At 40.6% G+C, this 17,167-nt stretch overlaps 1 protein-coding gene across 2 annotated transcripts in view; it reads left to right on the forward strand.

Moving 5' to 3' along the window:
- Stxbp4 (syntaxin binding protein 4) overlaps positions 1-17,167 on the forward strand; it is a 154,148-nt gene that overhangs the window by 76,238 nt on the left and 60,743 nt on the right. For both annotated transcript variants that reach the window (XM_052193863.1, XM_052193864.1), the window contains 3 exons: positions 5,713-5,889; positions 14,804-14,920; positions 16,452-16,501. In XM_052193863.1, the coding sequence (XP_052049823.1) occupies positions 5,713-5,889; positions 14,804-14,920; positions 16,452-16,501 (344 nt within the window). The remainder of the gene's footprint in view (positions 1-5,712; positions 5,890-14,803; positions 14,921-16,451; positions 16,502-17,167) is intronic.

A 17,167-nucleotide genomic window follows, 5' to 3' on the forward strand; every position in this document is an offset into this window, starting at 1 on the left:
ATGAGATGATACAAAAAGAAGTAAGAAATGACTTCGAGTTACATTACAAAGATGCCACGGTGTTTAATGGATGCTTAGATGGCGTAGTACAGTCATTAGACCTGGATTAACCGTGAAGATATTGAAGAAAAGTAGGGCATGGAGACAGGTATACGTTTTCTGTGAGCTGCTCTTGGTCTTTTGTGCCTCTAGTCCTAGCATTTGGAAGGCTGAGGCAGGAGGATCAATTCACATTTAAGGTTAGCCTATGTTAATGTGAGTTTCAAGTCCAGCTTGAGCTGGTGACAAAACAAAAGTGTTTCTCCAAAAAGTGATTTGTGAGTTCAGAGTCTTCCCTAAATTCCTTCACGATTATTGGGTGTGTTGTCCGTTCATTCATGAATATATCTGCAAAGCACTTTGAGAATCATCCTCTCAGACGGCTAAAAATTAATTCAGAAAAACAGATTAAGGAGATGGGCCATAACTTGCTTTTAAACAATTCTCACTCAACAAACAGCCTTCTTCCTGTAGTAAGCCTTAATCGTTTTTGAAAACTGTAAATCGGACCTAAGACTGAAAAAGGTTTTCCAGTGAGTGAATGTCGGAAGCTGATAAGAGAAGCATTCTTGGGTCTTGGTAGCATAAATTACTAAGACATATCTTCTTGCAATCTGCTGTTTTCTCCTGTCAACCACTGACATTTGAAAGATTTACTGATTAGCTTATAAATTACAGAGCTGGTAAGGGTTGTGGACTTCTAGGCTAATTACACATTTGCAACTGCAATTAATGTTTCTACTCTAGGGAACTTTAAGTGCTTATACCTAGAGAGAGGATAGTTTCATGCAATTTTTTCTATCACTAAAAATGACATGTGTAAATTACATTTCCAAACAGCCAATATTATCAGTTGAGTACCTCAAGAAAGCCCTTAATAAATTATCTTGCTAGGCTGTATAATGGCATAAATGATATGTCTATTTTTTTCCAAAGTAGTGACAAGAAACAAAGAAAAAATGACAGCCAGGATATTAATAGTTTCTTTAGCCTTCTTGAGGGAGTTATTTTGGTATTATTATAATTGTTAGAGCCCACTATACAGATGAATATACTGAGTCTTAGAGAATTAATTGGCAGAGAATGGGAAAAAAGTGAATATCTAAGATAGTGACCTACATAGGACCCGTTCTTTTTGTACTATGTTTTTATCTGGTTTGTTCTCTTGATCGTGTCACTTGGTGGGTGTAAATGCTGCATGTATGAAACAGTCCAGAGGCCTTCATCTGACCTACTGCACTGTCTTGGTGCAGTGTGGCGCCCAAGGCAGTATCTGCAGCCTACAGAGATTTTCACCAGCTTGAATTGTTTTCAAAGGAGAACTTGGCCTTATCTTTCCTAAAGATTCATTGCAAGGAGGGAAACCTTTTTCCCCCGCCCAAGAGGCACTGTAGACCCAACGCCTTTCCTCACTGTTGCCCTTGGAAAAATAATGATTGAACTGCATATTTCAGATTTCCTTCTACTGAGTCTGCCTATACTACGTAATATTTCAAAGCATGTTCCAGCTGCTTTTCCTGAAGTGCTGTTATGTCTTTGTTTTTCCTTTTGAACCAACCTCCTCATACAAAGGGCCTGAGCAAATGACAGCTACATTTGTGGAGATTGGGATTCAGGTTCTGGGAGGTACTGAGAGAATTCTGGTTACAATGTTCCTGACACGGGAGACAGGTTTGCAGTTATTTATTAGAAGACAGCCTGGGAGGCAAAGAGAAAATGGATTGTTGAGCTCCTCTCTTGCTAAATCCTTTCCATGCTGTTACCTTTTCTTTCCTGCTTCCTCAGAAAGGCATCACTGCAGTACACTAATCTTTTAAGCGGCCATTCAGTGGGAATTGGGCTAGAACTCTGCTGAGGGGTCACATTCACCAGCCTGACAGTTATGCATTTACAAAAGGAACGGCATGAATTTATTCAGCATCAAACCCTCTGCATCTCTCACCACCCAGACGCATTTCACACTGTATTACCATCACTGCACTAGGACAGCAGCACAAAGCCCATCCAGGCTCTTCATTTAATTAACCAGCGTTCTTTGAACAAAAATAAAAGTGCTGTTTTTATAGAGGAATAAAAGCTGCACAAAGTGAGTGTGAAGAGGGCAACTCATCAAATTAGTGATTCTCACCGCAGCTGCGCTGATTTCTGCCCTTCCTCTCGCTCACTCAGAGGCTCTTTTCTTTTTTGATTGAACAGAAAATGGGGAGCAGTACTCTGGCCCCCAATGTGCTGGAGAGTCTGTTGTTATCACCACATCCTAAGCTAGCTCAGGGCTGATGCTGGTGATGACTGGTACCTAAGAAAGCTATTTTATAACAGTTTCTGTAGTGGACAAAATAGTATGGGCTAGTAGTCAAAAAGATAAACTCTGTTAACTGAGGTTCGGACCTCATTTGAACTACCTAAGTTCAAATCCCAGTCCTGCCACTTACAAATGGTTTTGTTTCTTAAGCTTTCTGATCTTTGCTTCCCTGTCTTTGAAATGAGAACAACTATAGACTTACCTCATAGTGTAGTGTGCAGTTAGCTGACTTGACAGCCTTTAGAACAAGGCTTACCAGCCTTGTTTTGTTAATCCAGAAGATGGGAGGGGAAAGACCACCACCCCAAATCATCATGGCCAGATTAACTAAAGCAAGTCTTTTTATTCATATACACAGACTGCTTCTCACTAAGGTGAGGTCCAAGAGGTAAACATTGGATATGAGGAAAATAAGGAATGTATAGCTCAGGGTCATGGGGTCTCCAGATGGGGGATTTGACAAAGTAGGTGAGGTTACATAACATATTCCAGAACAGAAGCCTAATAAATTAGGTCTAAGGACCTTTTGAAACAGAGACACAGCTTCATGGTGGGCATAAGAACAGGTAGTCCTAACTAAGCAGCCTTAACCCTCCTGAAATAAAGGTGCGCCTGCAAGATGGTTAGTAACTTTGTAAAAGGCATGATTGCCATTCCTGGGGCAGACAAAACAGAACCATGTTCAGTTAAGGCTACAGGTGGGCCATAGCCTCATCCCTGAGAAGCAGAGATTTAATCATAAATGGGAGTGAACCTAGTTGGCCTTTTCTATAAGATGGCTTTTAAGCCTAAGATGGAGTCAGGCTGGTTCTTCAGTGGGTTAAGCTGTTACCTATTATGTGCTCAGTAACACTCCGGTGTGAAGTTGACCCAGGTGTGCCATTGGTGACTTTCCTGGTCACCTGGGCTGGACTGACAGGTGCTGGACATTAGGTAGATCCCCCTTTGTCTCCCACGTTTTTGTTTCTGAAGGCACCCTTACAGGATAAGACACATGTTTTCAGATAAGAGGAAACACAGTGCTTTGAGAGACAGGTATTAGAGGCAGCTGGTTCCTCAGGCCGCTCTATTTCATACCCAGCTGCCAGTTCGCCTTTCTGAATTCATCCAGTTTAGTTGTTGTTTATATATTTTGGCTCTGCCGGGTATCTAACTGAGGGCTTTCTGCTCACCGACCTCAGCCCTCAGGCTTCCCTTTCTAAGGCACTCTCAGAAGTTTCCCAGTATTCTAGATTCAAGAGCCTCTCCCATGATCCCATTTCTTCCAGAACCTGGCCCTTTTCTCTTTCTCTCCCCAGCCTCATCATAAAACAACCAACCAACCAAAACAAACAAACAAACAAACAAAAAAAAACTGTTCCCCAGTAGGATCCGTCTTCCCCAATCTAAGCCCACCTGGCAGCCTTGCTCCTGTGCCGCGCTCCTTCTAGCTTACTTGTTCGTGTTTTGTTTTCTGTTTTCTTTTTTTTTCATTTTAGCTAACAATCCCTCCTCTGTTTATCTACATCACACCTATGCTCTAAACTGAGACAGAATAGATGAATTATTATTTCCCGCTTGATTTACACTTACATCATATTCTATGTCTGTATAAAGTAGATGCTAACTTAGTGTTGGTGAGCTAGCCTGCTGCTCTACTCACAAGTTATCCTGGGACTCTTAACTGCTTCATCTACTGTCTCTTCCACCACCACCCTGGCCAACCACAGATAGCTTTTCCCACTCTCCTCCTCTTTCTGCTCCCACTGTATCCTTCCGCACAGTCTGCTCTTAACTGGGTCATGAACTGCGCATTCTTAAAACTGAAGTGAGTTCACATCACTTCTCTACTAAAAGCCCGCCAATCACTCTGAGGGAAACCAAGCTCCTGCAGCTGGCCTGTGGTTGTTCGGAAGATCTGCCTTTCCAAACCAGCAGTGAGTCTCCACAGCCATGCTATGGAGACCCCTCTGCCCTGGTAGTCTGTCCACCACTTACTACCCCGTCTGTCCCATACTGCTCACTGCTTCTGCCTCACTGCCATGATGCTCTCCAAAGATACAAAGCCCAATCCAGTCCCAGGACTTTCGCACATGAGCCCTTTTTGCCCAGAAGGTGTCTCTTCAGGAAATTATGGCACGGTCCCTTTAGTTCTTGTCTTCTCAATGATGTCAGAACTGATAAGCCTAAGCTACTGTCTGTCCCTCTAACCTAGTGAGTTTTCTGTGTATACTGGTCATGTACGTTCCAGAAACTGACATATAATGAAGTTACTGGATGCTGAATGAAAACAGACCCTTGAGAATATGCCCACGCCCTTACTTCTCTCAGTACGTCATGCTCCAACAAAAGCAAGTACTCCATAACAGCTTTGAGAACATTAAAACAGCCATAGTTTAATATTAGCCATGGCAATTGGAGCAGAAAGTTCCATTACAGAGAAGAGAGAGGCTGCAGCCTCTAAAGAAGTGCTTCATGCTGTAACAGCTGCCATGTTAAATTATATGGTGTCCCAAAGAGACTGTGACCCAGCACCAAGACACATTTTGAGAAAGCAAATGGCTTTTGCCACCCTAACCTTACAAGGGGGAAGGGATAGCTAGTGTTTGGAATAATTTTTTTGTTTGTTTGATTCTGTCATCCAAAGACAGTAAAGCAATGAAAGGAGGTCTTTAGTATGGAAGTCAAACAGACCTGGAGCCAGAGGTGGGCTACACCCTGCCCTGGGTCAGCTTGGCTACTCTCTGGGTCTCTGATTGCTTATATAAAAATGGTTTCTTGATGCCTTTCTCTGGATGTTATTCGGAACCTTGAATGAGCAAAGACAGATGAAACGTATCATGTGTATTTAGTAATTATGTCTTGAACATTGTATCCAACAGATAAACCGTTATATAAGATACTGCTTTCCAAGCAGTAGTCTGATGTCTAGGAGGAAAGCTTTGCCTCTAGCCTTGGTCCACCAAGAAGCCACCAGCATTGCTTGGCCTTCTGAGAACATCAACCTGCCACCTATGAGGTTTTTTTAACCCCTGTGGCTCCTTTTGTCTTTAGAATCAGTTCCTATTTGTCTAGTTTTGATTTTTCAGTTTTCTTTAACCTTCCTTCATTTTTACAGAAATGATGCTAGCTGTGTCGCACTAAACACTTATACAGAATCTTTGTGCAGAAAAAAAAAAAAAAAGATCTCCATGCAGAACAAAAATTTCAGGAAATGAACAAAAGGGTTCCCATAATGAAATAACATGCTCATTAGGTTTTAGGTGGTTGGTAGAGGAAATAGACATGTCAGTCATTGGAATCATAACTACCAAAATGAAAAAAATACTTCTGTCAACCAGAGAAGTACATTTTGCATTTTCTTCACTTTATATTAACTTTTGACTCCTTAGGAAGCCAAAGCTGTAGCTGAGGAAACCCGAGCTCTGCGAAGCCGGATTCATCTTGCTGAAGCTGCTCAGAGGCAGGCTCACGGGATGGAAATGGATTATGAAGAGGTGATCCGCCTGCTAGAGGCTGAGGCCTCAGAACTAAAGGCTCAGCTCGCTCATTATTCTGACCAAAATAAAGTAAGCAAACATCCCGCTCTAGTTACCATGGTTTCCTAGCCGCTGCCGTATATCCTGTTTTCATTTTCCTTTCATCTGCACGTCCTAACTAGGTCAGTGTTTGTCTTCTATTATTCAATGATAGGATGTTGTGTCGTGAAGAGGGTGACATAGAAGTCGTGAGCCTGCCTTTATCCAAAGAGCTCTGAGATGGAAACGCACAGGCCCCGAATTAATTGGGTCATTGGTCAACATTGTTCCATTCAGCCATTCAGGCCTGGAACTATTTAACATTTAATTGATGGCATGGGTTCTCTCTTTCTGGTTTTGAGCTTGCTAATTTGTTTTGTGGCGATGGAAGGAGGAAATTCGAGGGATGATTTTTGTTCTTTGATTAGAGAACTTGGGGCAGTATACAAGTTAATGAATTTTTGCACAAGACCTACGATGACTAATGAGAAATCCAAGTTTGAATTTGTTAGGTTTTATTTCTTTCAGTGTAAGTAATAGTAAACGGGACTCCTCTAGAAGGGCTCTGAGTCGCAATACAAGATACTGAGCACCTTCAGAAAGCAAGCTGATTATCGCTATGTGTTTGTTGTTCACAGTATACCTACCATCTTTAATCATGACTAGCCTTCAAAAACAAAAGTGGGCATGCATGTGTGTCTGTGTCTGGGTGTGTGTGTATGTTTGTGTATTGTATATTATATCACTGAAGGTGTACACTAGAATAAATTGATAAATTATGGCTTTATAGAAATTCCTCAATTATAAGTAAGGGGAAGGACTGAAGGAGCTGAAGGGGTCTTATCTGGCATCAGTGGGAGGAAAGACCCTTGGTCCTGTGAAGGCTTGATGCCCCAGTGTAGAAGGCGGAAAGGGGGGAGTGGCTAGGGAGGTGGGGGAGCACCCTCATAGAAGCAGAGTAAGGGTGGCTAGGATAGGGAGTTTACAGAGGGGAAACCAGGAAAGGGGATACCATTTGAAATGTAAATAAATAAAATACCCTATTTAAAAATATAAGTAATGGGTATTTATATCTCTAACCCATTCTGCCTTCAAGAGAATACAAAACAAATTTGAGTTATGAATATTTCAGCATATAAGGCTTATGTTCTTTAACATACCAAATTAAAATGGAGCTAGTTTTAAAACAGCACAACAGAAAATATGAGAAAAAAATTTTTTTTTGTGTAGCTCTGAGGAGTACCCTGAACCAACCAGTACCCCCAGAGCACCCAGGGAGCTAACCACCAACCAAAGAGTACACATGGAGAGACCCATGGCTCCAGCCACATGGGTAGCAGAGGATGGCCTGGTCGGACATCACTGAGAGGAGAGGCCTTTGGTCCTGTGAAGGCTCATTGCCTCCATCTATGGGAATGCCAGGAATTGCCTTCATCTACGGGAAGCGAGAGTGGATGGGTTAGTGAGCAGGGGGAGGGGAAACGTGGAAAGGGGATAACATTGAAATGTAAGCAAAGAAAAAGCCATATGAAAACCTTCTACTTTATAAGTTTTACAAATTGTGTATGTGTATCTGGAGTCACTCTAGACATAGGACGATATACCTCCAAGAAGCCATTAACAGCCCAATGACAAATGTGGAATAGCTCCCCTCAGGGAAGAGAGAGAGAGAGAGAGAGAGAGAGAGAGAGAGAGAGAGAGAGAGAGAGCCAGCTTTAAAGAAATGACCTTGAATCAGTCCTGCTTATAACTCATAATGTAAAAGATCCCCAGATCCCCATGTCCTTCTCACACCTGACATAGACGTGCTTTACCCAACTCCATAATTTAGAGACAGAAGCAAGTATGACATAAAGCCTGAATTTTTTAACCAACATCAGGCTCAAAGGCCTTCACTCCCACTGAATGAACCATCCTAGCCCCACAATTGACAACCAGTGGAGAGAAGTAAAGATGGCTGTTTAGATGGTTTCACTGGGAGACTCTGGTGGAGGACAGTGTCGGTTTAAGAACACTGAGAACAAGGCAGGAAGCAAAACAAACAAACAATACGTAATATACCTTTAAGAGCTCTGCACAGAATTATCAAGTATTTTGTTTTCTTAGTTCTTAAATATTTAAAAATATCTGTGTATGTGATGGGGTCTTTGGTGGCCAGAAAGCATGTGACCCCCTGTGTACATAGAGGGCAGAAGATAATGTTTTCTTGTTGTTTCTCTTAACCAGCCCTTACATGGGTTCCTAGGGGCAAACTGAGATCCCCAGGCTTCTGCAGCAAGCACCACTACCCACTGAGCCATCTCTGAAGCCCCCATGTGGTGTCCTGTGTGTAAAGTTTAGGTTCTTGCATTCTTTCACTCTTCTCCATTGAGATGTATCCTGGTCCTAAGTTGTCTGGTAATATAATTAATTCAGATTCTCCCTCTCTGTGGCCTTATGGGATCTCAGTCAGTCCTTTTAATAAGAACCCACACTACCTCTCTAAAATCATTCTTTTTCATTTTTTTGAAAGAAGTGATATTAAACATAAGCATCTCAACGTTCAATAGTTTCCCATTTTAATATCAGTAGAAAAGAAGTAACTTTTTAAATGGTGTATGAGATTGCTTAAGGATCTACTGACCTAGATGCTACAAAAAATTCAAATATTTAACTCTATTTCTTTAATGTGTGGAAGGTTTCATGTTGACTACCCTGTAAGTATATGTGCATGTGTGTGTGCTTTGTATGTGGAGGCCAGAAGTCAACTTCAGGTGTCATTCCTAGAGAGCTATCCATCTTTTGAGGACAAAATGATGGGGGTGTTTACAGAGACTCCATGGCACCTGCAGCCACAGAGATCCTCCTCTCCTCACCTTTCCAAGGATGCTTTCCCCAAAGTGTGCACCGCCTGGCTTTGCACATGAGTGTTGGGGATGGAGCATGGGTCATCAAGTACACAGCACACTTTTTACCAACTGAGCTGTCTCTAGAGCACCTAAATATGTATTGCTTAGACATAGACTCTTAATAATGCTTTTATTTATTCTTATAACTTCCCCTTAAATTATCAACATATTTTCTCATTTGTATTTTGGCTTTTAAAAAATGCATCTGAAACACAAGAAATAAAACATGAGTCGAGCTGGAGAGATAACTCAATAGTTAGGAGTATTTGTCTCATGCAGAAGACCCGAGCTCTGCCTACCACCCGGGTTAACTAGCTCACAACTTCTAACTCTGGCTGTAGGGGACCTGATGGCTCTTCTGACCTCCATGGACAACCACACCTACATGTACACCACACAAGGCCTGCTTGTAAATAAAAATACGTAAATAAAAATATTTTCAAAACAATAAAATAAAGCATTTATAGTACCTGAGCAGAGCCCAGTGTCCCTGCCCCTGCCCCTGCCCCTGCCCCTGCCCCTGCCCCTGCCCCTGCCCCTGCCCCTGCCCCTGCCCTCAGAGGCTACTCCTTTCTTGGATTTAGTGCTTGCCATTGTCTTGATTGTTTTCCTATCTGCTCCCTGTTTGTTTAGTTTTGCCTGCTTCCCTGGTTAATGTGTAGCTAGCTGATCTTTTCTGTCTTTATTCTTCATTGCGTGAATTAACACCATGTCATTATCCATTTGCTACATGATAGGCAGTCGTGTTATTTCTGCATTATTCTTCTGTGACTCATGTTCCTGAGAACATTCTGATCCATATAACTTTCTCCACATGTGTAGCTGCTACCACAAGAAGTAGTGTTGCCAGCTCGGATGAAAATTGTATGTTCAACTTTATAAGTAAATGCCAAATTACGACTGGGAGTATTTTTAACTAATTTGTACTCCCATGAAGAACGGATAAGAATTACCATTTACCTCTTGCTGATCCCTGGCTTTCTTTAACTTTGAATTTCTATCCATCTTGTCGCTATAATAATTGCTAAGCCAGTTATAGTTTAATTTGTATTTCCCTTGTTACCAATAACTGACATAGTGTTGTGCTGACTCATGAGATCTCTCTCTCTCTCTCTCTCTCTCTCTCTCTTCTTGTTTTTTTTTTTTTTTTTTTTTTGAGACAGGGTTTCTCTGTGTAGCCCTGGCTGTCCTGGAACTCACTCTGTAGACCAGGCTGGCCTCAAAGTTAGAAATCCACCTGCCTCTGCCTCCCAAGTGTTGGGGTTAAAGGCGTGCGCCACCACTGCCCAGCACTCGACTCTTCTCAATGTTACTGATAGATGTTGGAAGTTTGAAGTCAACTGTGATGGGGTCATTTATATCACCGAATGCTGTAAACCTGCAATTTGCCCTTCCCTGCCTGTGATAACCAGTTGAGCATACATTTATGCATTCAGTCATCATTTATTTTTCTCAGTAAAATGTGCATTTTTATCTTTTAGTTATTTTCCCATTTGGTTATTTGTCTTTTGCTTAGAGACATGAAGTGATTTTCCTAATTGCTAATCCTTTATTCACTTACATATTATAAAACTACTCTCTCAAACCTATGACCTGCCCTATCTACTCTATAATGAAACGAGTTCTTTTTTTTTTTTCCTGGTCTTATTGTCTTAGTTACTTTTTTATCACTGTGATACGACACAATGACAAAGGGAATTTATAAAGGAAAGAGGAAAGAATTTGACACAGTTTCCATGACCGGCATAGCAGGGAACACAGTGGCAGGCAGGCAGTAATGACAGTGGAGTAGCAGCTCAGAGTTTCCATCTTGATCAACAAGCATCAGATAGCAAGAAAGCTAGCTGGGAATGTCCTCGGTGCCTACCCCCAGTGACAAGCCTGCCAGCAATGCCGTGCCTCCTAATCCTTTCCAAACAGTTCATCAACTGCAGATCAACCATTCAAATGTCTGAGCCTCTGGGAGCCATTCTTATACAGACCACCACATTTCTCAGTTCCCCCCTATGTCTTTTCAGAAATCCTCCAATATCCAAAGATGTCAAGATATGTATTTATATTTACTTCTAGAAATCATAAAGTTTTGATACTTTTGCAGTTGGTTTTTGTAGCACTATATGAGATAAAGAACCAACTCATTCTTCCATCATTCCAAATGAACAGTACCTGATCCTTCACCTAAAACTCTCCATGCTAGCTCACCGCAAGTCAACTCTGCCTTAAGTCAGGATTCCATGTGGGTGGGGCTCTGTGTTCTCATTGGCTTATACTACAACAGACCACAGACCAGCACGGTTGGTTGCTTGCTGTCTTTTATAATAGTCTGATCATACTGTCTACTTATTTTTCTCCAAACGTGTGTTGGCTACATAGCCCTCTTATTACATACTCTGCTTAGTGCTTACATAATGCTTATCAATACCACCAAAAAAGTATTGCAATTTTTTGGTATACCACCACTTACCAAAGTAATACCACTTACATAGTGCTTATCAATACCACCAAAAAAGTATTGCAAGTTTTACTGTAGGGTCACTAAGTGTGTGTGTGTGTGTGTGTGTGTGTGTGTGTGTGTGTGTGTGTGTATTAACTTGGGAAGATTTTTTTTTTTTTTATGAATAGCATTGAGACACAGAAAGGCTTTTGTCAGTGGTTTAAGGGTCACAACCCTAAAAAATTTGCTCATGTTTGTTTCATGGGTCAACGTACACTTGGCCCCTAAGAAATGGTCAAAGTGAGCTTGATAAGCTGTCTGCCCTGCAAGGTGCTGTGCCATCTACTTAACAGCATCAAGGCCATCAGCGTCAGCTCCTTTCTGTTCACAGTAATGTCTTCATGTTCTTAAACTATAACTATCAGTTTGTCAGAGAAATATACTACCTCTCTTGTGACTTCCTCTTTTTAATATTATTTATATATTTTGAAACAGTGCCTTCAAATATATTAAAGCTTAGAATTATATATCCATCTTTTATGAAAACGTTAGCATTCTTCCATCTGTAAATCTTTCCATTACCACTAATTTTGTTGATGCTAAAATAGTCAATACTGTTGTTTAGTATTTACCTACGTATTTTTAAATACTGGTTTACTTTCAACTTTCAGTCCTGTCTGTGGTCTGCCTGAAGCTGCATCTTTCCCCATCCCCATCTATTAGTTATTTAGCTGTAATTTAACTTTCCATTTATATTTTTCCCTTTCAATAGCCCCTGGCTCATCTGTATTCTCTTACTTTTTAACTGTAGCTATTCATACATTCAGGCTATTTCTTTGAAGGTTTGTATTAATTCATATTTCTTCTGTGTCCTGCCAAATTATATATACTTACTTCCCTTTGCTGGTTCAAATTCATAGACTGTCTCCAATATTTTTATGGTAGCAAATGTGTCTCTAGAATTAGCATCTGGACTCAGATTAGATGATCCCAATTTTGCTTGCCACATCCAGAGTATTGTAACCAGGAGCCGGTTGGGCGGCCCCTTCTGCTCCGCATCAGCTTTGATCAATGTTGCAGGCTGTCTGATCTGGTGCATGTTGGCCTTGACATTCATGATGAACACACATGTTGTCTTCTGTCTTCGTGGCTGGCTCAACGCTCAAGGTAACTTGATGCTGGCATAGTGGTCAAGCCCATTTCTCCTGAAGGTCTATTGTGAGGGTAGTTGGGCCTCCACAAGGGCAGCTTTGGCAGGAGCTTCCTTCACTTTTGGCAAAAATCCTGTTAACAATACTCCATGTGGGTGCTGGGAATCAGAACAGAGGGAGAGCAGCCGGTGCTCCTAATGGCTGAGCCTTCTCCCGAGCCCCTGTGTCTTTAATGTGCCAGCCTGTTTCACACTCTGTATTAGGTTGAGATGAAATTAATGGATGACTTCCCCCATCTACATAGTAAAAGCACTTTTTAACATAAACCTAATCCTCTTTCCGCCTTAATCTCTGTTGCTGGCAGCCCGTTAGTTCTGTCCTGACTTTGCCACTTTTGTAGATGAATGTGCTCCAGATTGGTCTCCAAGACCCTGTGTTTATTCCCTTTGTTCATAATCCCAGACAACCTTGCTTTCTGAAACAGTTAAATCTCAGACTTTTTTGTTTCCTGATACATTTGCTTCAAATTCATTTGGTGAAGATCTATTGATAATAAGCTCTCCATTTTGTTTCTATAAAAACCATTCTGATTCAAGTCGTAAAATGCCTTTAGATACATTTAGAGACTTGCTACTGTGTAACTTTATCAGTTTTTATTTCCTGCTGTCTTGTTCTATTAGTCATTTGTAATGTCTTTTCCTCTCTATGGTTTCAAGATTTCTTTCGCTCTGATAGTCTGTTTTAACCCCCATGAGTCATGTTGATCTGATCTATTATAACTTATGCTATTTGAGATTTTGAGATTCATCGAACTTCCTAATCTGAGGATCATTCATTGTCTTGCCATGCCTGGAAAGCCCTAAACTGTCATCCTCCGGATTGTCATATCTATCTCCCCCCCCTCTCACTCCCTCCTCTCCTCTCTGCTTCTCTCTTCCAATCCCCCACCATGTCTCCCTATGTATGCCGGCCTAGGCTTGAACTCACAGATCCCCCTGCCTCTGCCTCTCAAGTGTAGGACTAAATTGTACACAGTGTCCACCTTTTTAAAACATTACTTACTTATTCATTTTAAGTGCATGCACGTTTTGTCTGCATAAATGTGTGCCATGTGTGGGGTCTGCTGTGTCTGCTAAGCACAGAAGAGGGAGTCAGAGCCCCTAGAGCTGGAGTAGCAGCCAGTTGGGAGCTGTCTTGATCTTCTGGATCCTGGACCTGGTCCCCATGAGAACAGCAGTGACTTAAGCATGAAGCCCTGTCTCCAGCCCCGTTGCTGCTTCCCTTTGACTCTTTCTGCTCAGGAAATTCAGGAGAATCACCTGTGCTCACTCTTCTCCTTCATTTCTATTTCAAATTTTGCCTTTCTCCTCTGTTCTCAGAACCATGACTACTCCTGTTTTCCAGGTCCGCCATTTTCTTTTTAGGTCTATGGAATGTGTTGTATTCTAACTTAATAATGACTATATTATTAAAATTTGACTTTTTATGTCACTGGATCTATTTGAGTTTCTTGTCCTGTTATATTTTCAATTCCTTTTAAAAACATAATTTCTTTATGTTTATGTATCTGATTAATTTATACACTCTTAGATTCAGTTATTAATTATCTGATTGACAATTCATAAAACATACTTCGTGTTTAGTGATTTTTTTATTGTAAGTTTGTATTCTTTTTGCACACAACTATGGACATTTTATAAATCTCACTTTAGAAAATAGTTTCCAGAGCAGTTTTATTTCTGCTTTTCTTGACCTACAACCAATTGAAGAAACATTTTCAGGTTATGAATTTTCATGTCATCTAAATGATATGAATTCAGTCCCCAAATCTCCTCCTCTTTCTCTAGCAGTTACTGTTTAAGCATTACTGTGTAGAGACTTAAAGTGAGCAATTATTCAGGACAGACTTTTTACTCAGCAGAGCCCAGATCAGAGTGCCTAGTCTATGAAAATTATTTCGCACGCTTCCTCAACATAATTCCGCAGGCCATATGTGTCTGCTGAAACCCGCAGTGTGGACCTCCAGGATCTGATGTGCCTCAGAGCAGACAGTGCCTCAGCATTCCCGTGTGACCACACCTTACTGGCACTGCTGCTTTTCTTCATGCAACCAACCTTGCTTAGAGCTTACCTATGTATGTGTGTATATGTGTGTGTATATAGTCACCACCTATAGCTAAGCTACTCATGAAAGGCTTTCTGTAAGCCTGTGTTAAAACAAGTTAAAAACAAAAACACTAAGGTGAATATAAGTCACTGTAAAAATCCACAAATAACATATACAGAGTATGTCATAAAGTATCTGTGTAAATTAACTTTTACATTTAATTAGTTATATTGCACATCTCAAAATCAGAACCCATTTGTAAAGAGGGAGAGAGTAAATGAAATGGTAGTACCAGATATCAGTTCAAGAAAACTAAAAGCAACAAAAAGATTTTAAAAATTGAAGAAATGGGAACAGTGCTGCTGCTTTTGCCATCTTTGTGCAGGAAAGTGTCCACGACTTGAGAAAGAGAGTCACAGTTCTTGACTGCCAACTGCGAAAATCAGAAATGGCTCGGAAAACATTTAAGGCATCCACGGAAAGGCTCCTTCGTTTTGTAGAGGTAAGTTTTCTCTTACAGCTGACCCTCTGTCTCCTTGGATTCCATAGCACTGAGTTCAGCCAACCATGATTGCAAAGACCCGAACAGGAAGTTCACAAACCACACCAGGCCTGTGCTGAACCTGTGCGGAGGAAGAGACGTGTCCTCGGAGCCTGCTAGAGGTGCCACTGTCTCTCCCCAGTGCTCTCCAGAAAGGCACTCACCTCACTTCTCATTTGTATACTGTCTGCTCAGGCCTGACTGAGGTGCTTGCTTGTGTACTAAACCAATAAAGGAAAAATCCTGTCCTTATAGTGAATACGATAGGCTATAAAACTATTTACATAAATGCTATGTTGTATGATTTATAAGTCATGTAGAGATGATAACTTATAAACTAAAGAAATGGGGACAGTGTGACTTTTGCCATCTTTATCCAGGAATGTGTCTAGGACTTGAGAAAGAGAGTCACAGTTCTTGACTGCCAAATGACTACCATTTCATTTATTATCTCTCTTTTTACAAATAGGTTCTAAATTTCATGAATCCATAGGAAAGAGATAGAGAAGTAGATATCATTTGAGCATCTGTGGATTTTGATAGACCCAGGGATCCTGAAACTAATCCCCTATATAAACTGAGAAATAACTATGTTACATTATCTCTAAGAAATGTTGCCAGTCCTGAAGGCATGGCTGGAAGATAACAAATTCAAGGTCTCTTGGACTTCTAAGTGAATCCAAGGCCATCCTAAGCAACTTAATGAGACCCTGTCTCAAAACAAAGAGTTAAAAGGGGGATTGGAAATATACTTCTATGGTAGAATGCTGTCCTAGCATGTATGAGGTCGAAGTCCAATCCTGGGTACTAACAGAAGAAAAGAAGGGAAGAAGAGGGGAATATGTACTACTTTCACACAGAAATGTCACAGTGTTTGGTGATTTCAAAAACATCTCTTGCAAAATAGCAATGCTTACTTATAGTCAGATTTAGATTTACTCTGGTAAGTGAAAAGAAATGCTAACATTATATATATATATAATGCTATATTATATTTTATATATTATTTATATATAATATATTATAATAATATACTGTGATTTAGTGAATACTTTCCTAAAAATCCTGTTACCATGTAAACATAATTTGGTAACCATTTACACTGGCATGAAGTCCATTACTTTGCCAGTTACAGGTGCTTGCTTCTCCTGAGAAACACCTGAATTCAGTTCCCAGCATCCATGTCAGGCAACTCACAAACACCTGAGCTCCAGTTTCAAGAAACCCAACACCTTCTTCTAGGCTCTGAGTCGTCTGCGCTTGTACACAAATAAATTAAATACAAATATTGTAAATAATTTTAAGCCTCTTATAATTATTTCTAAGTGTAATTACATGTAAATATAATTGTCTCCACAACCATAATAGCAATATATGCAGACTTGATGAAGGAGGAAACTGTGAATATTAATTAATCAAGCAAAGTTTGTTTTTTGTTTTGTTTTAAGCTATCAAACTTAAAATTTTCCTTCACCATCTTGTCTGTCACTAGGCTATTCAAGAAGTACTTTTGGAGAATTCTGCTCCTTTATCAAATTTAAGGTAAGAATAGTTTACTTTCTGCAGAGTGTAGACACAGTAAATTCTTCATGTAATAATTGCAGCTAAAATATTCTTGTGGGTTTAGAATGCTATATGATTCCCATTGGATGCTATTTAAAAAAAAACAAACAAAACCTTTTGGCTTAAGTGCAAGAGCACACTGCTTCTTTTAGATTCTCTCTCTCTAAGAAACTGCTAGAAGCATTTAGACAGCCATTGTAGCTTTGTACTGTGAAATTGAGGAGTCACCCATCCTGCCTGTGTGGATTAGCTCCTGGTGATAGGTGCCCTGCTAAAGATCAGGCCCAACCCAGCAGATCATTGCATCAAATAGGATTTTGCAAAACATAGTCACCCAATCAGCCTTTTTCATTTTAGCCACGTGGAGAACTAAATAAAGGAAGGGTGTCTGTAGACTGCACCTTAATTTGTTGCTATTCACAGTATGCTGCTGGCTTCAGGATTCCTCCTTGGAGGATTTTGTGCAAACATACAGAGAAGGTCTATTTGTCTCAAGCCATGGCTCGCCGTTCATTTTTATGTATGGTGAAAGGCATAAACAGAAGAAAGATTCCTACTGGCCTATGTTAAAAAGTAATTATTTCCTTATAACCACCATAGTTCCTATTGAGCCCAACTCTACCAGCACCAATTGCAGAGACAGAA

The sequence above is a fragment of the Apodemus sylvaticus genome, chromosome 10 (assembly GCF_947179515.1).
Source record: "Apodemus sylvaticus chromosome 10, mApoSyl1.1, whole genome shotgun sequence".
Lineage (NCBI taxonomy): Eukaryota > Metazoa > Chordata > Mammalia > Rodentia > Muridae > Apodemus > Apodemus sylvaticus.